This window comes from Carcharodon carcharias, chromosome 30 (genome assembly GCF_017639515.1).
Source record: "Carcharodon carcharias isolate sCarCar2 chromosome 30, sCarCar2.pri, whole genome shotgun sequence".
Classification (NCBI taxonomy): Eukaryota; Metazoa; Chordata; class Chondrichthyes; order Lamniformes; family Lamnidae; genus Carcharodon; species Carcharodon carcharias.
The window spans coordinates 28,951,875-28,966,816 of NC_054496.1; the positions used below are offsets into that span (position 1 = coordinate 28,951,875).

The 14,942-nt window shown below is 48.7% G+C and overlaps 1 protein-coding gene across 1 annotated transcript in view; it reads right to left on the reverse strand.

The window, feature by feature from the left end:
- Window positions 1-14,942, reverse strand: part of LOC121271229 (rho GTPase-activating protein SYDE2-like) — a 209,230-nt gene that overhangs the window by 14,822 nt on the left and 179,466 nt on the right. The window contains exons 4-5 of the mRNA XM_041177056.1: window positions 6,001-6,230; window positions 4,501-4,627 (exon numbers count right to left, since the gene is read on the reverse strand). Coding sequence (XP_041032990.1) covers window positions 4,501-4,627; window positions 6,001-6,230 — 357 coding nt within the window. The remainder of the gene's footprint in view (window positions 1-4,500; window positions 4,628-6,000; window positions 6,231-14,942) is intronic.

Below are 14,942 nucleotides of genomic sequence, written 5' to 3' on the forward strand. Positions count from 1 at the left end.
ATAGTATTGTGGAGCTGGATTAATAGTCGGTAAATGCACATGGACATGTTTTAATGTTTTATACAATCCTTAACCTTCGCTATAAATTTCCAAAGGGAAAATGTTTGCACTCCAATATTGTGGGTGGATTTTAATTATACGAAGGAAACACTTATCCACTTACACAGGAGCTACATTTCTCTGCAAATATCTTGTCTGGATGTTATCGTGAAGTGCTCCTGTCCTTCTGTCGGTCAGTCCATTGCATCTCCTGCCCCTAAACATAGCTCCGGCTTTGGAACTTGTGACCCGCAAGCACTGGGAGAGCAACTTTAACCACATGGAGTGCAGCGATTCAGATAGATGACCCACCCCTACCTTCTCAAGAGGCAACTGGGGATGGACAATAAATACTGGCCTTGCCGCCGTTTTGTGGGAATGAAAATTTCCAAAGCCTGTTCAGGGAAGATTCCTGTCTGTCTTTGGTGAAGAAATTCTACCTGGGTTCACCAGATTTAACCTATATCCTGGAAGAGGGTACCAGTCACTCGAGGCTAAGAGCAGCTGGATCACGCTGGGTGGCTGGTTGCCTTATGAGGGAAAGGTTGAGCAGGTTGGGCCTACACTCATTGGAGTTTAGAAGAATGAGAGGTGACCTTCTTGAAGCAGATAAGTTTCTGAGGAGGCTTGACAGGGTGAATGCTGGAGAGGATGTTTCCCCTTGTGGGGGAGTCGAGAACGAGGGGGCACAGTTAGGGAATAAGGGGTCTCCCACTTAAAATGGAAATGAAGAGGAATTTCGTCTCTCAGGGGGTGGTCGGTCAATGGAATTCTCTCCCCCAGCGAGCAAGGGAGGCTGAGTCATTGAATATATTCAAGGCTGACTTAGAGAGGTTTGTGATTAGAAAGGGAGTTAAGGGTTATGGGGTGGGGGGGGGGGCAGAGAGAAAACTGGAGTTGTGACCATAATCAGGTCAGTCATGATCTTAGTAAATGGTGCAGCAGGCTCGATGGGCTGAATGGACTACTCCTGCGCCTATTTCTTATAATCCACGAACGCAGGAGCACCTAACAACCTGCGCTGAATCGGGGCAGTTACATACCCACTAGGAACTGGACTCAGACTGACAAACTCATTGCACACAGTCGCCCACAGGCCAGCAGGAACCTTTCATCGCAACTCAAACCCTGTTCCTCAGAGGAGGTTGCTCACCAGAGCCCACGCAGCTCCCCGGGAAACAGCTGGTTAAGGGGCTGGCTCTCCGCTTCCGGCACATAAAAGATTCTTAAAGTTCCCAAACAGGTCAGCTGGTCACTGCCGTCTCACTGAAAAGAGCACTCCAGTTTTCAAATGGAATCAAAGAAACTGGGTCAGCCAGAAAGGAGCAAATCTCAGAGGCACAGAGAGGTCTGGGTGAAAGGTAGGAGGATGAGGGAGCAGGGGCTGTCTGAAGAGAGGTGGGCTTCTAGCGAGAGGAGCGAGGGGGCAGTCAGGAGGAGCATGGGCGGGGCTGGTGGGAGGAGGAAAGACAGTTAAAGTTACAATTTCTAGAGCAGAGCAGGTTAAGGGGGAGTTTTAATCGAAGGGTTCCAAATTCTGTCAGATTTGATAGTGGTAAATCTGTTCAGTGATGGTGATTGGTGGGTGGTGGGGGGGTGGGGGGTGGTGGTGAGGGTGGTGCGGGGAGGGGTCTGGAGCCAGAGGGAATTGATTTTTTTTTTTAAAAATGAAAGGAGATAAGAGAAATATTTTTATGCAGCAAATTGTTGTGATCTATAGTGTGCAGCCTTAAAAGGAAGCAGATTCAATAGTAACTTTCTAAAGGAAACTGGATAAAGAATTGGAAAGGAGGAGTTTGCCTGGCTCTGTGGATAGAACCACAGGAGTGGGAACAATTCGGCAACTCTCTCAACGTGTCAGCAGAGACACATACAAACCCATTCAGCCCCTCGAGCCTGCTCTGCCTCCAATAAGGTCATGGAGGGTCTGTTTGTGTTTCGAATTCCGCATTGCTATCCACCTCCGATAACCTTTGATTCCTTCACCTGACAAGAATCTATCTACCTCTGCCTTAAAAATAATCAGTGACCCCACCTCCATCGCTTTTGGAGGCAGAGAATTCCAAAGTCACACCGCCCTCAGAGAAAAAAATTCTCCTCATCTCTGTCCTAAAAGGGCGACCCCTAATTTTAAAACAGTGCCCCCTAGTTCTGGACTCACCCACAAGAGGAAACATCCTTTTCACATCCATTTTGTTGAGACCATTCAGGATCTTATATACTTTAATAGTCACTGCTCACTCTTCTAAACTCCAGTGGAAACAAGCCCAGTCTGTCCAACCTTTCCTCATAAGACAGCCCACTCATTCCAGGTATCAATCTAGTAAACCTCCTCTGAACTGCCTCCTTAAATAAGGAGAACAAAACTGCACACAGTATTCGAGGTGCAATCTCACCAATGCCCTGTATAACTGAAGCATAACATCCTTACTTTTAAATTCAATTCCTCTCATAACATAGGTTAGCATTCCATTAGCTTTCTTGATTACCTGCTGTACCTGCATATTAACCTTTTATGACTCATGCACTAGAACACCCAGATCCCTCTGCACCTTGGAGTTCTGCAGCCGTTATTCGTTGAAATAATAACCCTTTTTATTCCTCCTGCCAAAGTGAACTTCACATTTTCCCACATTAAACTCCATTTGCCATATTATTGCCCACTCACTCAACCTATCTACATCCATCTCCAACCTCCTCATGTCATCTTCACGACAAACTTGCCTACCTACCTTTGTGCCATCTGAAAATTTAGCCACAATGCCTTCACTCCCCTCATCTAAATCATTGATATAAATTGTAAAAAGTTGAGGCCCCAGTACAGACCCCTGCAGGGCTCCACTCGTCACATCCTGCCAATCAGAATAAGACCCATTTATACATACTCTCTGTTTTCTGCTGGTTGGATAATCTTCTATCCATGATAATATGTTACCCCCTACACCATGAGATTTTATTTTCCACAATAACCTTTGATGTGGGACCTTATCAAATGCCTTCTGGAAATCCAAGTACAGTATGTCTAGAAGCTTCCCTTTAACCAATAAATTAGTTAAACATGATTTCCCTTTCACAAAACCATGCTAACTCTTCCCTATTACCTTGAGTTTTTCTAAGTGCCCAGCTATAACCTCCTTAATGATCAATTCCAACACTTTCCCCTCAGCAGACTTAAGCTAACTGGCCTATAGTTTAACTGGCTCTTATCTCCTTCCTTCTTGAATAGAGGGGTTATTTTTGCTACTTTCCAGTCTGATGAAACCTTTCCAGAATCTAGCGAATTTTGGAAACTTATCAACACATCTACTACCTCAATAGCCACCTCTTTTAAAACTCTAGGATGGAGTCCATCAGGACCCGGAGACTTGTCAGCCCACAGCTCCATCAGTTTGCTCAGTACTGCTTCCCTAGTGATTGTAATTTCACCAAGTTTTTCTCTCCCCTCCACCTCCTGATTTACAGCTATTACTGGAATGTTTTTGTAACCTCTATAGTGATGACAGCAGCAAAATATTTGCTCATTTAATCCACTATTTCCTTATTATCCACTATTAACCTCTTTTCCTTTTTAAATACCTGTAGAAACTCTTGCTATCCATTTCTATCTAGCTTCCTCTCACTCTAGTTTCTTTCTCCTGCTTACCCTTTTAGTCATTCTCTGCCGTTCTTTATATTCTGACCAAACATCTGACCTGCCACTTATCTTTGTGTAATTAAACGCTTTTTCCTTAAGTTTGATGCTTTCCTTAACTTTAGTTAACCACAGATGATGGGTTCCCCCCACCACCTTAGAATTTTTCTTTATAATAGGAATATACTTACTCTGAGTATTCTGAAATATCCCCTTAAATATCTGCCACTGCTTCTATGTTGATCTATCCCCTAGCCTGGTATCCCAGTTCACTTCAGCTAGCTCAGCTTTCATAGCCACATAATTGCTCTTAGTTAAGTTTAAAATACTAGTCTTAGACCCACTCCTCTCCCTCTCAAACTGGATGTAAAATTCAATCATATTGTGGTTGCTGGTACCCAGGGGTGCCTTTACTCTGAGGTCATTAGTTAGTCACATTACACAATCCCAAGTCTAATATAATCTGCTCTGTGCTTGGTTCCAGAATGTGCTGCTTTAAAGAATTATCTCAAAAGCATTCTATGAACTCCTTGTCCATGTGACTACTACCAATCTGATTTTTCCAGTTTATATGTAGATTAAAGTCACCCCATGATTATTGCTGCCCTTTCATTACAAGCACCCATCGACACGATGGGCTGAAGGGCCTGTGGGGATTCTATAAGGGTATCGCAGGCAGTGCGGCCAATCCAAGCTATGGCAAGACGGTGTGGAGCCGAGGACCATTGCCTGCTCCGTGGTGGGTCAGAGGTGACCCACCAGGGTCGGGGTCAAGGGGTCAAGGGTTTCCCCCTGCCAGGGTCAGAGGGCATTTCTGGTTGGTTGCTCACCTGTGATAACGTTGATGTCAGGGTAGATTTCCTCGGAGAGGTTCACAGAGGCGCTGTCGCGCTCAAAGGAGTCCCGCAGCTCTTTCTTCACAGCGGCTGAACCACAGAGACGGTAGAGGCCCACCGCCTTCACACCCCCATTCAACCAGACATACGAACGGCGCACAAGGGAAAAACAGAATACGTTTCAGTCAGGCTCCTGTAGCACAACAGCCAAACGCATTGGAGCTAAAGAGCAAAGCCCGAGAAACCTCCAGTTGATCCCAAGGGTGGGTCGTCAGGGTTTAAACCGTTCACCCAGGCGTGATTCCAATTCAGGGGCAAAGTGAAGGGGATTCGAGGAACACAGGGAGTCCAAACAACAGTCAAAATTCATCCTCTCAAACACCTTCAACACAATGTGAGGCTCTGCATTTACTGAGAGCTGCCCGCCCTCAGCATCACGTATCAAATACAAGTCATCGCTACGTAAATCTCCCAGAAAAACTGTACCTTCGGGGGAGAGTTAAAATCAGGAAATGCTGCCTGACCTGCTGAGTGTTTCCAGCATTTTCTGTTATTAATCCAGATTTACAGCATCTAAGGTATTTTGCTCAACTTATTCTTACAGCTTTATTCAGTGTTTATTCACAGTTAATGGTTTATTATATTTTAACAATAGAATTATTTATTTTTGAGTTTTGGTTCAACTCTGGGTCCTGGTGCTTTGTTGGTTAGAATGTAAGAGCTGCAGTGCTGCCACCTGCCCTTAGAGGGAGCTCTCACTAGCACAATCTCCACCAGATCACCAACCATCTCCGCCACCCCAGATGACTATCCCCTTTGCCCTGGCTCCAACACTCAGCCCCATCTCCCACTGCTTGGCTCTACCCCAATCCCCCAGCACCGAGAACCCACACTCCCGGGCCTCACCCCACCCCCACTGCCCTGGGCCCCAGGCACTGTACCCACTAGCCCAGCACAATCCCACACCCTTGATTCTCCAAATCACATCTTCCAGACCTTAGCAGGAAGCAGCCATGCACACCCCACCCCACCCAACCCCCAGAGCTCTCCTGCTCCCCAAATCCCCTCTGCCTCAGCCTCCCCCACCCCAGTAGGGCAGTCTCAGCAAACCCCCCCCCCCATCCCTCCCCAACACTGAAGGAAAATTCTGCTCCCACACCCACCCCCACCACGTCTCCATAATTCCCACCCTCACTGGGCACTCCTGCTTTACCAAGTCTTGGGAAAGCCCAGACCTTAACCCTCTATGCTCTTGGCCTTACCCCGTCTCTACCTACATGTTCTCCTCCTCTACTTCCCCCCACATCGTAATCCCGGACCTGGTCTTCAACAAACTCGGAATCCCTCCTTCACCGTCTCTGCCACATTCCTTCATCCCTTCATAATCCTCAAGTCCCATCTTTCGGACTGTGTTCTGGTTCCCTCCCGTCCCCCCCAGGATCCACCCTTCAGAGGAATGGGCCTTCTCAGCACCAGGGGACACTCCAGACTCACCTTTAGGCCCCGGTTCTCAATCTCGGAGACGCACTTCTGGATCAGCAGCGGGACAGGGGCTCCGGAATTCTCCCGCTCCACCAACTCGTCGAGCTCCATCCTGAAGACCCTGGGCTCCTGCTGATCCTCGGCACAGCACAGGGGGACTTCCCACAACTCCACCAGCGACACCTTCAGGTAGAGGACTCCGCGAGGTTCCAGCTTCATGGCGAGCTGGTGTGTGCGGGCACCTTAACGGGGGGGGGCACGAGACATATTAGTGGTGGGTAACCTGTTTCTGGTCAGTTTTCCGTATTCTGGAGAAAGAATGTGGCCGCGTGAAATATATCCAGGATTCTCGTACAGCTCAGCAACCAGCGATTCAACGCTCCCCAGTTTCCTTGGCTCTCAGGATCTGCGAGATGCTGGGGGAGGTCAAATTTATTGTCCACCTCTGACTTCCCTGAGGAAGGCAGGAACAGGTGGCCATTCAGCCCCTCAAGTCTGTCCCCCCCCCCCATTCAATTAGATCACCGTTGATCAGTACCTCAGCTCCATGAATCCGCTTTTGATCCCTATCGCTTGATATCCTTACTCAACAGGAGGGTTGGGGTGTGTGTGGGGTGGGGGGGAGGAGCGTGGAAGCTTCCCAAGGTTTCCTTTGGATTTCCTGATTTCTCTCCTGAATGAGCTGGCTCCAATTTTAAGGTTATTTCATCCTTGCTCCCGATTCCCTCACCAACGGAGATAATTTCTCCATGGACACCCCATACAATCCTTCTCACATTTTAAACACCTCAATCAGGTCACCCCTTCATCTTCGAAGAGGGGAATATTTACAATTTATTCTTCGGGTCTGCGGTAGCTACCAACTCGGGCCAAGTGGTTTCTGTTGCCAATGGGAGTGTTCGGAGTGTCCAACCTTTATAGGAATTGAATCGCTCCATCCCATATCCATTTGTATCATGATATAACCCTGGATGGAGGGGGTGCAGGGTGGGGGGCCCTGCCTAACACTAAAATACCCCCGGATCATGACCTGATTTATTGCCACATTTTATTTATTCATTCACAGGATGTGGGCATCGCTGGCTGGGCCAACATTTTTTGTCCATCCCTAATTGCCCCTTGAGAAGGTGGTGGTGAGCTGCCTTCTTGAACCGCTGCAGTCCATGTGGTGTAGGTACACCCACAGTGCTGTTAGGGAGGGAGTTGCAGGATTTTGACCCAGTGACAGTGAAGGAACGGCGATATATTTCCAACTCAGGATGGTGAGTGACTTGAAGGGGAACTTCCAGGTGCTGGTGTTCCCGTGAACTTGCTGCCCTTGTCCTTCTAGATGGTAGAGGTCACGGGTGTGGAAGGTGCTGTCTAAGGAGCCTTGGTGAGTTGTTACAATGCATCAGGGAGGTAGTAGCGATGTCACTGGACTAGTAATCCAGAGGCCCAGGCTAATGCTCTGCGGATATGGGTTCAAATCCCACCATGATAGCTGGTGGGAATTTAAGTCCAATTAATAAATCTGTCACTGAAAACTAGTCTCAGTAATGGTGACCATGAAACCATCATTGATTGTTGTAAAAACCCACCTGATTCATTAATCTCCTTTAGAGAAGGAAATCTACCATCCTTACCTGGTCAGGCCTACATGTGACTCCAGACCCACAGCAATGTGGTTGACCCTTAACTGCCCTTTGAAATGGACTAGCAAGCCCCTCAGTTGTGCTACGTAGCCCAAAATAAAGGAATGAAAGTAGACAGACCACCGGCATCTACCTAGGCACCAGAAACGACAATGGCAATCTCAGCCCTGTTGACCCTGCAGAGTCCTCCTTACTAACATCTGGGGGCTTGTGCCAAAATTGGGAGAGCTGTCTCACAGACCAGTCAAGCAACAGCCTGACATATTCATACTCACAGAATCATACCTTACAGATAATATCCCAGAAATCACCATCACCATCCCTGGGTATGTCCTGTCTCACTAGCAGGACAGGTCCAGCAGAGGTGGCAGCACAGTGGTATACAGTCGGGAGGGAGTTTCCCTGGGAGTCCTCAACATCGACTCCGGACCCCATGAAGTCTCATGATATCAGGTCAAACATGGGCAAGGAAACCTGATTACCACGTACCGCCCTTCCTCAGCTAATGAATCAGTGCTCCTCTATGTTGAACACCACTTGGAGGAAACACTGAGGCTGACGAGGGCACAGAATGTACTCTGGGTGGGGGACTTCAAGTCCATCACCATGAGTGACTCAGTAGCGCCACTACTGACCGAGCTGGCTGAGTCCTAAAGGACATAGCTGTTAGACTGGGACTGCGGCAGATGGTGAGGGAACCAAGAGGGAAAAACATACTTGATCTCATCCTCACCAACCTGCCTGGTCCAGATGCCTCTATCCATGACAGTATCAGTTGGAGTGACCACCGCACAGTCACTGTGGAGACAAAGTTCCATCTTCACATTGAGGATACCCTCCATCGTGTTGTGTGGCACTGTCACTGTGCTAAATGGGATAGATTTCTAACAGATCTAGCAACTCAAGACTGGGCATCCATGAGGTGCTGTGGGCCATCAGCAGCAGCAGAATTGTACTCAACCACAATCTGTAACATCACAGCCCGGCATATCCCCCACTCTACCATTACCATCAAGCCAGGGGATCAACCCTGGTCCAATGAAGAGTGCAGGAGCAGCACCAGGCATACCTAAAAATGAGGTGTCAACCTGCTGAAGCTACAAAACAGGACTACTTGTGTGACAAACAGCGTAAGCAGCAAGTAATAGACAGAGCATCCCCAACAATATTCAGCCAAAAGTGTGGGGTGGATGATCCAACTCGGCCTGCACCAGAGGTCCCCAGCATCACAGATGCCAGTCTTCAGCCAACTTGATTCACTCCAAGTGATATCAAGAAATGGCTGAAGGCACTGGACACTCCAAAGGCTTTGGGTCCTGAGAACATTCCGGCAATAGTGCTGAAGACTTGAGCTCCAGAACTTGCTGCGCCCCTAGCCAAGCTGTTACATTACAGCTACAACACTGGCATCTACCCGGCTATGTGGAAAATTGCCCAGGTATGTCCTGTGCACAAAAAGCAGGACAAATCCAACCCGGCCAATTATCACCCCATCAGTCTACTCTCCATCATCAGTAAAGTGATAGAAGGAGTCATCAACAGTGCTGGTAAGCGGCACTTGCTCAGAAATAACCTGATTGCTGATGCTCAGTTTGGGTTCCACCAGGGCCACTCAGCTCCTGACCTCATTACAGCCTTGGCTCAAACATGGATAAAAGAGCTGAACTCCCAAGGTGAGGTGAGTGACTGCCCTTGACATCAAGGCGGCACTTGACCAAGTGTGGCATCAAGCAGCCCGAGCAAAACTGGAGTCAATGGGAATCGGGGGGAAAACTCTCCACTGGTTGCAGTCATACCTAGCACAAAGGAAGATGGTTGTTGGGGAGCAATCATCTCAGTCCCAGGATATCACTGCAGGAGTTCCTTAGGGTAGTGTCCTAGACCCAACCATTTTCAGCTGCTTCATCAATGACCTTCTTTCCATCATAAGGTCAGGAGTGGGGATGCTCGCTGATGATTGCACAATGTTCAGCACCATTCACGCCTCCCCAGATACTGAAACAGTCCGTACCTACATGCAGCAAGAGTGGGCAATGACCATTTTGAATGAGAGAGTCTAATCATCAGTCCTTGACAATCAATGGCATTACCATCGCTGAATTATCAACATCCTGGGGGTTTACCATTGACCAGAAACTGAACTGGACTAGCCATATAAATATTGTGGCTACAAGAGCAGGGCAGGGGCTGGGAATTCTGCAATGAGTAACTCACCTCCTGACTCCTGCAGCCTGTCCACCACCGACAAGGCACCAGTCAGGAGTGTGATGGAATACTCTCCACTTGCCTGGGTGAGTGCAGCTCCCACAACACTCAAGAAGCTTGACACCGTCCAGGACAAAGCAGCCCCACTTGATTGGCACCCCATCCACCAACTTCAACATTTACTCCCTCCACCACCGAATCACAGTAGCAGCAGTGTGTACCATCTACAAAATACACTACAGCAACTCACTAAGGCTCCTTCAACAGCACCTTCCAAACCACGACCACTACCATCTAGAAGGACAAGACAGCAGACACATGGGAACACCACCACCTGGAGGTTCCCCTCCAAGTCACACACCATCCTGGCTTGGAAATATATCGCCGTTCCTTCACTGTCGCAGGGTCAAAATCCTGGAGCTCCCTCCCTAACAGCACTGTGGGTGTACCTACACCACATGGACTGCAGCGGTTCAAGAAGACAGCTCACCACCATCTCCTGAAGGACAATTAGGGATGAACAATAAATGCCGGCCCAGCCAGCGACACCCACATCCTGTGAGAGAATGAATAAAAAAACCTTGCAGATGGTATACACTGTTGCCACCAATCGCTGGTGATGGAGGGAGCGGTGGTGGATGGGGTTCCGATCAAGCAGGGCTGCTTTGTCCTTTCTCCTTTATACCATGTGCAGATGCAGGGAAAAAAAACTGGAATATAAAGCTCATCTGATCAATGGTGATCATGAAACTATCATCGATTGTTGTAAAAACCCATCTGGTTCACTAATGTCCTTTAGGGAAGGAAATCTGCCTCCCTTACCCGGTCTGGCCTACATGTGACTCCAGACCCACAGCAATGTGGTTGACTCTTAACTGCCCTCTGAAATGATGTGGCAAGCCACTCAGTTCAAGGGCAATTAGGGATGGGCAACAAATGCTGGCCTTGCCAGCGATGCCCATGTCCCTAAAAAGAATAAAGGGAAAAAAACATGTTTCCATGATCTCCCCTACAGGCAGACAATTGAGGCCAAACTGGCTGCAAATCTTTCAATCATGGCTCGGTAGGCAGCACCTCGCGTCTCTGAAAGTGGTTCAAGTGCCCACTCGGGAGACTTCAGCACGTGACTGCAGCGCGGTACCGAGGGAGTCTGCCTTCTCAAGTGAAGGTGAAAGATCCCACGGCACTGTTTTAAGGAAGAGTAGGGGAGTTCTCCCTGGGCATCCTGACCAATGCTTATCCCTCAATCAAGAAAAAAAAAATCAGAAAAACACCTAATCTGGGCATTGCTGTTCATGGGATCCTGCTGTGCGCAAATTGGCGGCTTAGCACCGTACAGGGTAACCGTGACTGAACTTCAAAAGACAATTCGATAGCTGCAAAGTTGCCTGGGATAACCTGAGGCGATAGGAATACAGATTTTTCTTTTATGTTACTTGGTATTCCCATGTCATCCAATAAGATGACACAGACCCAGATGTCCATGGCATTCCTAGTTAAGGTCAGTTGGGTTAAGGCCCTCTGGGGTGGGGGTCGTGCTGCACGTGCTCAGTGCCACATGGAAGTACCTCGGCGGGTTTGTAGCTGTTTCTGAAGATTTCGGGAGATCAGGGCTGTGGAAGCAGGGCCCAACTCCCCTTGGTCAGCGCTGACTCCTGGCCAGGCGCAGAATAAAGCTCCCTCCAGCCGGATCCAGAGAGGAGCAACCAGCCCCTGCCAACCTGGGCCACCCACCCCGGCTTGCAGCACACACGCAGTCTCCACTTCACCCGACACCCAAACGCTGGGAACGAAAACGACAAGGGCGCTATAATTCCAGGAAGGTTTGATCCATCGGTCCGGTATTCATTTGGGATTGAGCCGCAAACTCGTTCCGTGCAGGGATTGCGCACCCCTCCCCCCGCCCCCAACACAGGGGCAAGATATCTGTGCATTCTCGGGGGTGGGGGGGCGGGGGAAAGAGCCGGCCAGAAAAAAATGTGCTCCAGGCAACATAAAAATGAGTGCGACCATCAAGCATCTTTCTCCTGAGCACCAATGGCCAGGCTGAATATTTAACCCGCATTCAAGGAAGCATTCTCAAACCTTTGACAGTATAATAAAATAGACTGGAGACCTCTCTGGGCTGGATTTATTTTTTTTCTTCTGTGTTTGTGTGTATGTGGTCACATTCCCAGAACTGAATGTGCTCTGTTGACGCTCACAATTCCACCCATTGACTGTGGGCTGCTTTCAATTAGACACTTCCTCCTAGTTGTGCCGAAGTTGGTGCTTGCTACATAAAGCGGATGCCAACGCGAGCTGTCCAATGACGGGTTTGGTTCCGACACCCACAGCACCAATTCCCTGGACAGAGGAGAGCAGGGGTTGGAGATCGGGTTGGGGGGCGGGGGGGGGGTGCGCGGGTAGGCGGCGAAGAGGTCGATCCCTTCCTAATCCCTTACTTGCAGACATTTCTGTCGGCCATCCTTCCCAGCTCTGTGACGGAGAGTGACATGAGTCTCACTCTTGCCAGGGCACCTCCTGAGGCTGCTCCTGCGGCCCAGCTTCCAACACGTGGGCCTGGCTGAGCCTGGACCTCATGCTGGAAGGTTGGCAGGCTTGGATGATGGATGGCTGGGTTGAGACAGCCCAAATCCTGAAAGATTTCTAACAGATGTCGAACTCGAGGCTTTGCCAAAAGATGCCCTCATTTGCTCCAGTGAGTCTTTATATGGATTATATCAAAAAAACACAAGAGGCCTGCTGAACGTTCACCCCTTTCCTTCACCACCCCTCCTGCAACAACTCCATACAAATGTAACATATATAGGCACTAAAAGATCCACTAATCAGCATTAACTAACTTCTCAATACCTACAGGAGGAACAAACACATACCATCTATCAATCTCCACGCTGAAGTCTCACTGGCGCAGAAGCCCATACAAAGACACTCTCAAAACTTGGCAGCACATTAAAGATAGTCATTTGGAGGCAATACTTGCAACTCCAGAGTCTGCTCATGGCTTTCCTAACGCCTATTTTCAGAACTTTTTTCAACATTTCAGTTAGATTCCAGGCTGTTAATCTCACGGGTCATCCAACAAAGTAAATTCACTCCATAAATCTGTCAAACTGGGTACCCAAGAGGTGCTGTGAGCCATTAGCAGCAGCAGAACTGAATTAAACGACAGCCTGTTACCTCGCGGCCCGATATATCCTTCACACCATTACTATCAAGCCAGGGGTTCAACCCTGGTTCAATGAGGGTGCAGGAGGGCATGGCAGGAGCAGCACCAGGCATACCTCAAAACGAGGTGCCAACCTGGTGAAGCGACACAGGGTTACCTGCCTGCCAGAAAGCGAAGGAAAGCAGCATGCAATAGAGAGCGCTAAGCAATCCCACAGCTAATGACGGATCAGATCTAAGCTCTGCAGTCCTGCCACATCCAGTTGAGAGTGGTGGTGGACAATTAAACAACTAACCAGAAAAGGAAGTTCCAAAAATATCCCCATCCTCAGTGATGGGAGAGCCCAGTGCGTCAGCGCATGAGACAAGGCTGAAGCATTTGCAACCATCTTTAGTCAGGAGTGCTGAGTGGATGATCCATCTCGGCCTCCTCCGGAGGTCCCCAGCATCACCAGTCTTCAGCCAATTCAATTCACACCACGTGATATCAAGAAAGAGCTGAAGGCACTGGATAGTGCAGAGACTATGGGACCCTGATATCATTCCAGCAATTGTACTGAAGACTTGTGCTCCAGGACTAGCTACGCCTTAGCCAAGCTGTTCCAGTACTGTGACAACGCTGGCGTCTACTCGGCTATGTGGAAAATTGCCCAGGTATGTCCTGTCCAAAAAAAGCAGGACAAATCCAACCTGGCCAATTAACACCCCATCAGTCTATCTGAATCAAAAGGGGTTGTCGACAGCACTATCAAGTGGCACTTACACAAAAATAACCTGCTCACTGATGCTCAGTTTGGGTTCTGCTAAGGTCAATCAGCTCTTGACCAAACACAGGCTTGGCCCCACTTAATTGTCAAAAGAACTGAATTCCAGAGGTAAGGTGAGAGTGACTGCTCTTGACACCAAGACAGCATTCAACCGAGTGCAGCATTAAGGAACCCTAGAGTAAAATTAAAGTCAATGGGAATTCGGGGAAAACTCTCCGCTGGTTGGAGTCATACCTAGCCTGCTGCTTCATCCATGACCTTCATTCTATCATAAGGTCAGAAGTGGGGATGTTCGCTGATGATTGCACAACGTTCAGCACCACTCGTGACTCCTCAGATAATGAAGTAGGCCATGACCTGGGCTGACAAGTGGCAAGTAATATTCGCACCACACAAGTGCCAGGCAATGACCATGACCAACAACAGAGAATCTAACCATCGCCCCTTGACATTCAATGGCATTACCATCCCTGAATTCCCCACCATCAACATCTTGGGGTTACCATTAACCAGGAACTGAACTAGACTACCCATATAAACACTGTGGTTACAAGAGCAGGTCAGAGGCTGGGAATTCTGCAGCGAGTAACTCACCTGCCGACTCCCCAAAGGCTGTCCACCATCTCCAAGGCACAAATCAGGAGTGTGATAGAATATGCTCCAACAACACTCAAGAAGCTCGACGCCATCCAGGACAAAGCAGCCCACCTGATGAACATCCCATCCACCACCTTAAATGTTCATTCCCTCTACCACTGACGCACAATAGCAGCCGTGTGTACCATCCACAAGATGCACTGCAGGACCTCACCAAGGCTCCTTCGACAGCACCTTCCAAACATGCAACCCCTAGCACCCAGAAGGCCAAGGACAGCAGACACATGGGAACCCCACCACCTGGAAGTTCCCCTTCAAGCCAATCACCATCCTGACTTGGAAATATATCACCGTTCCTTCGCTGTCACTGGGTCAAAATCCTGGAACTCCTACCCTAACAGCACTATGGGTGTTTCTACATCACATGGACTGCAGCAGTTCAAGGTGGGGCTCACAACCACCTACTCAAGGGCAATTAGGGATGGGCAATAAATACTGTCTGAGCCAGTGACATTCACATTCCAAGAATTAATTTTAAAAGGTATCTAATCGTGAGAATACAGTCTGTAAATCACACATA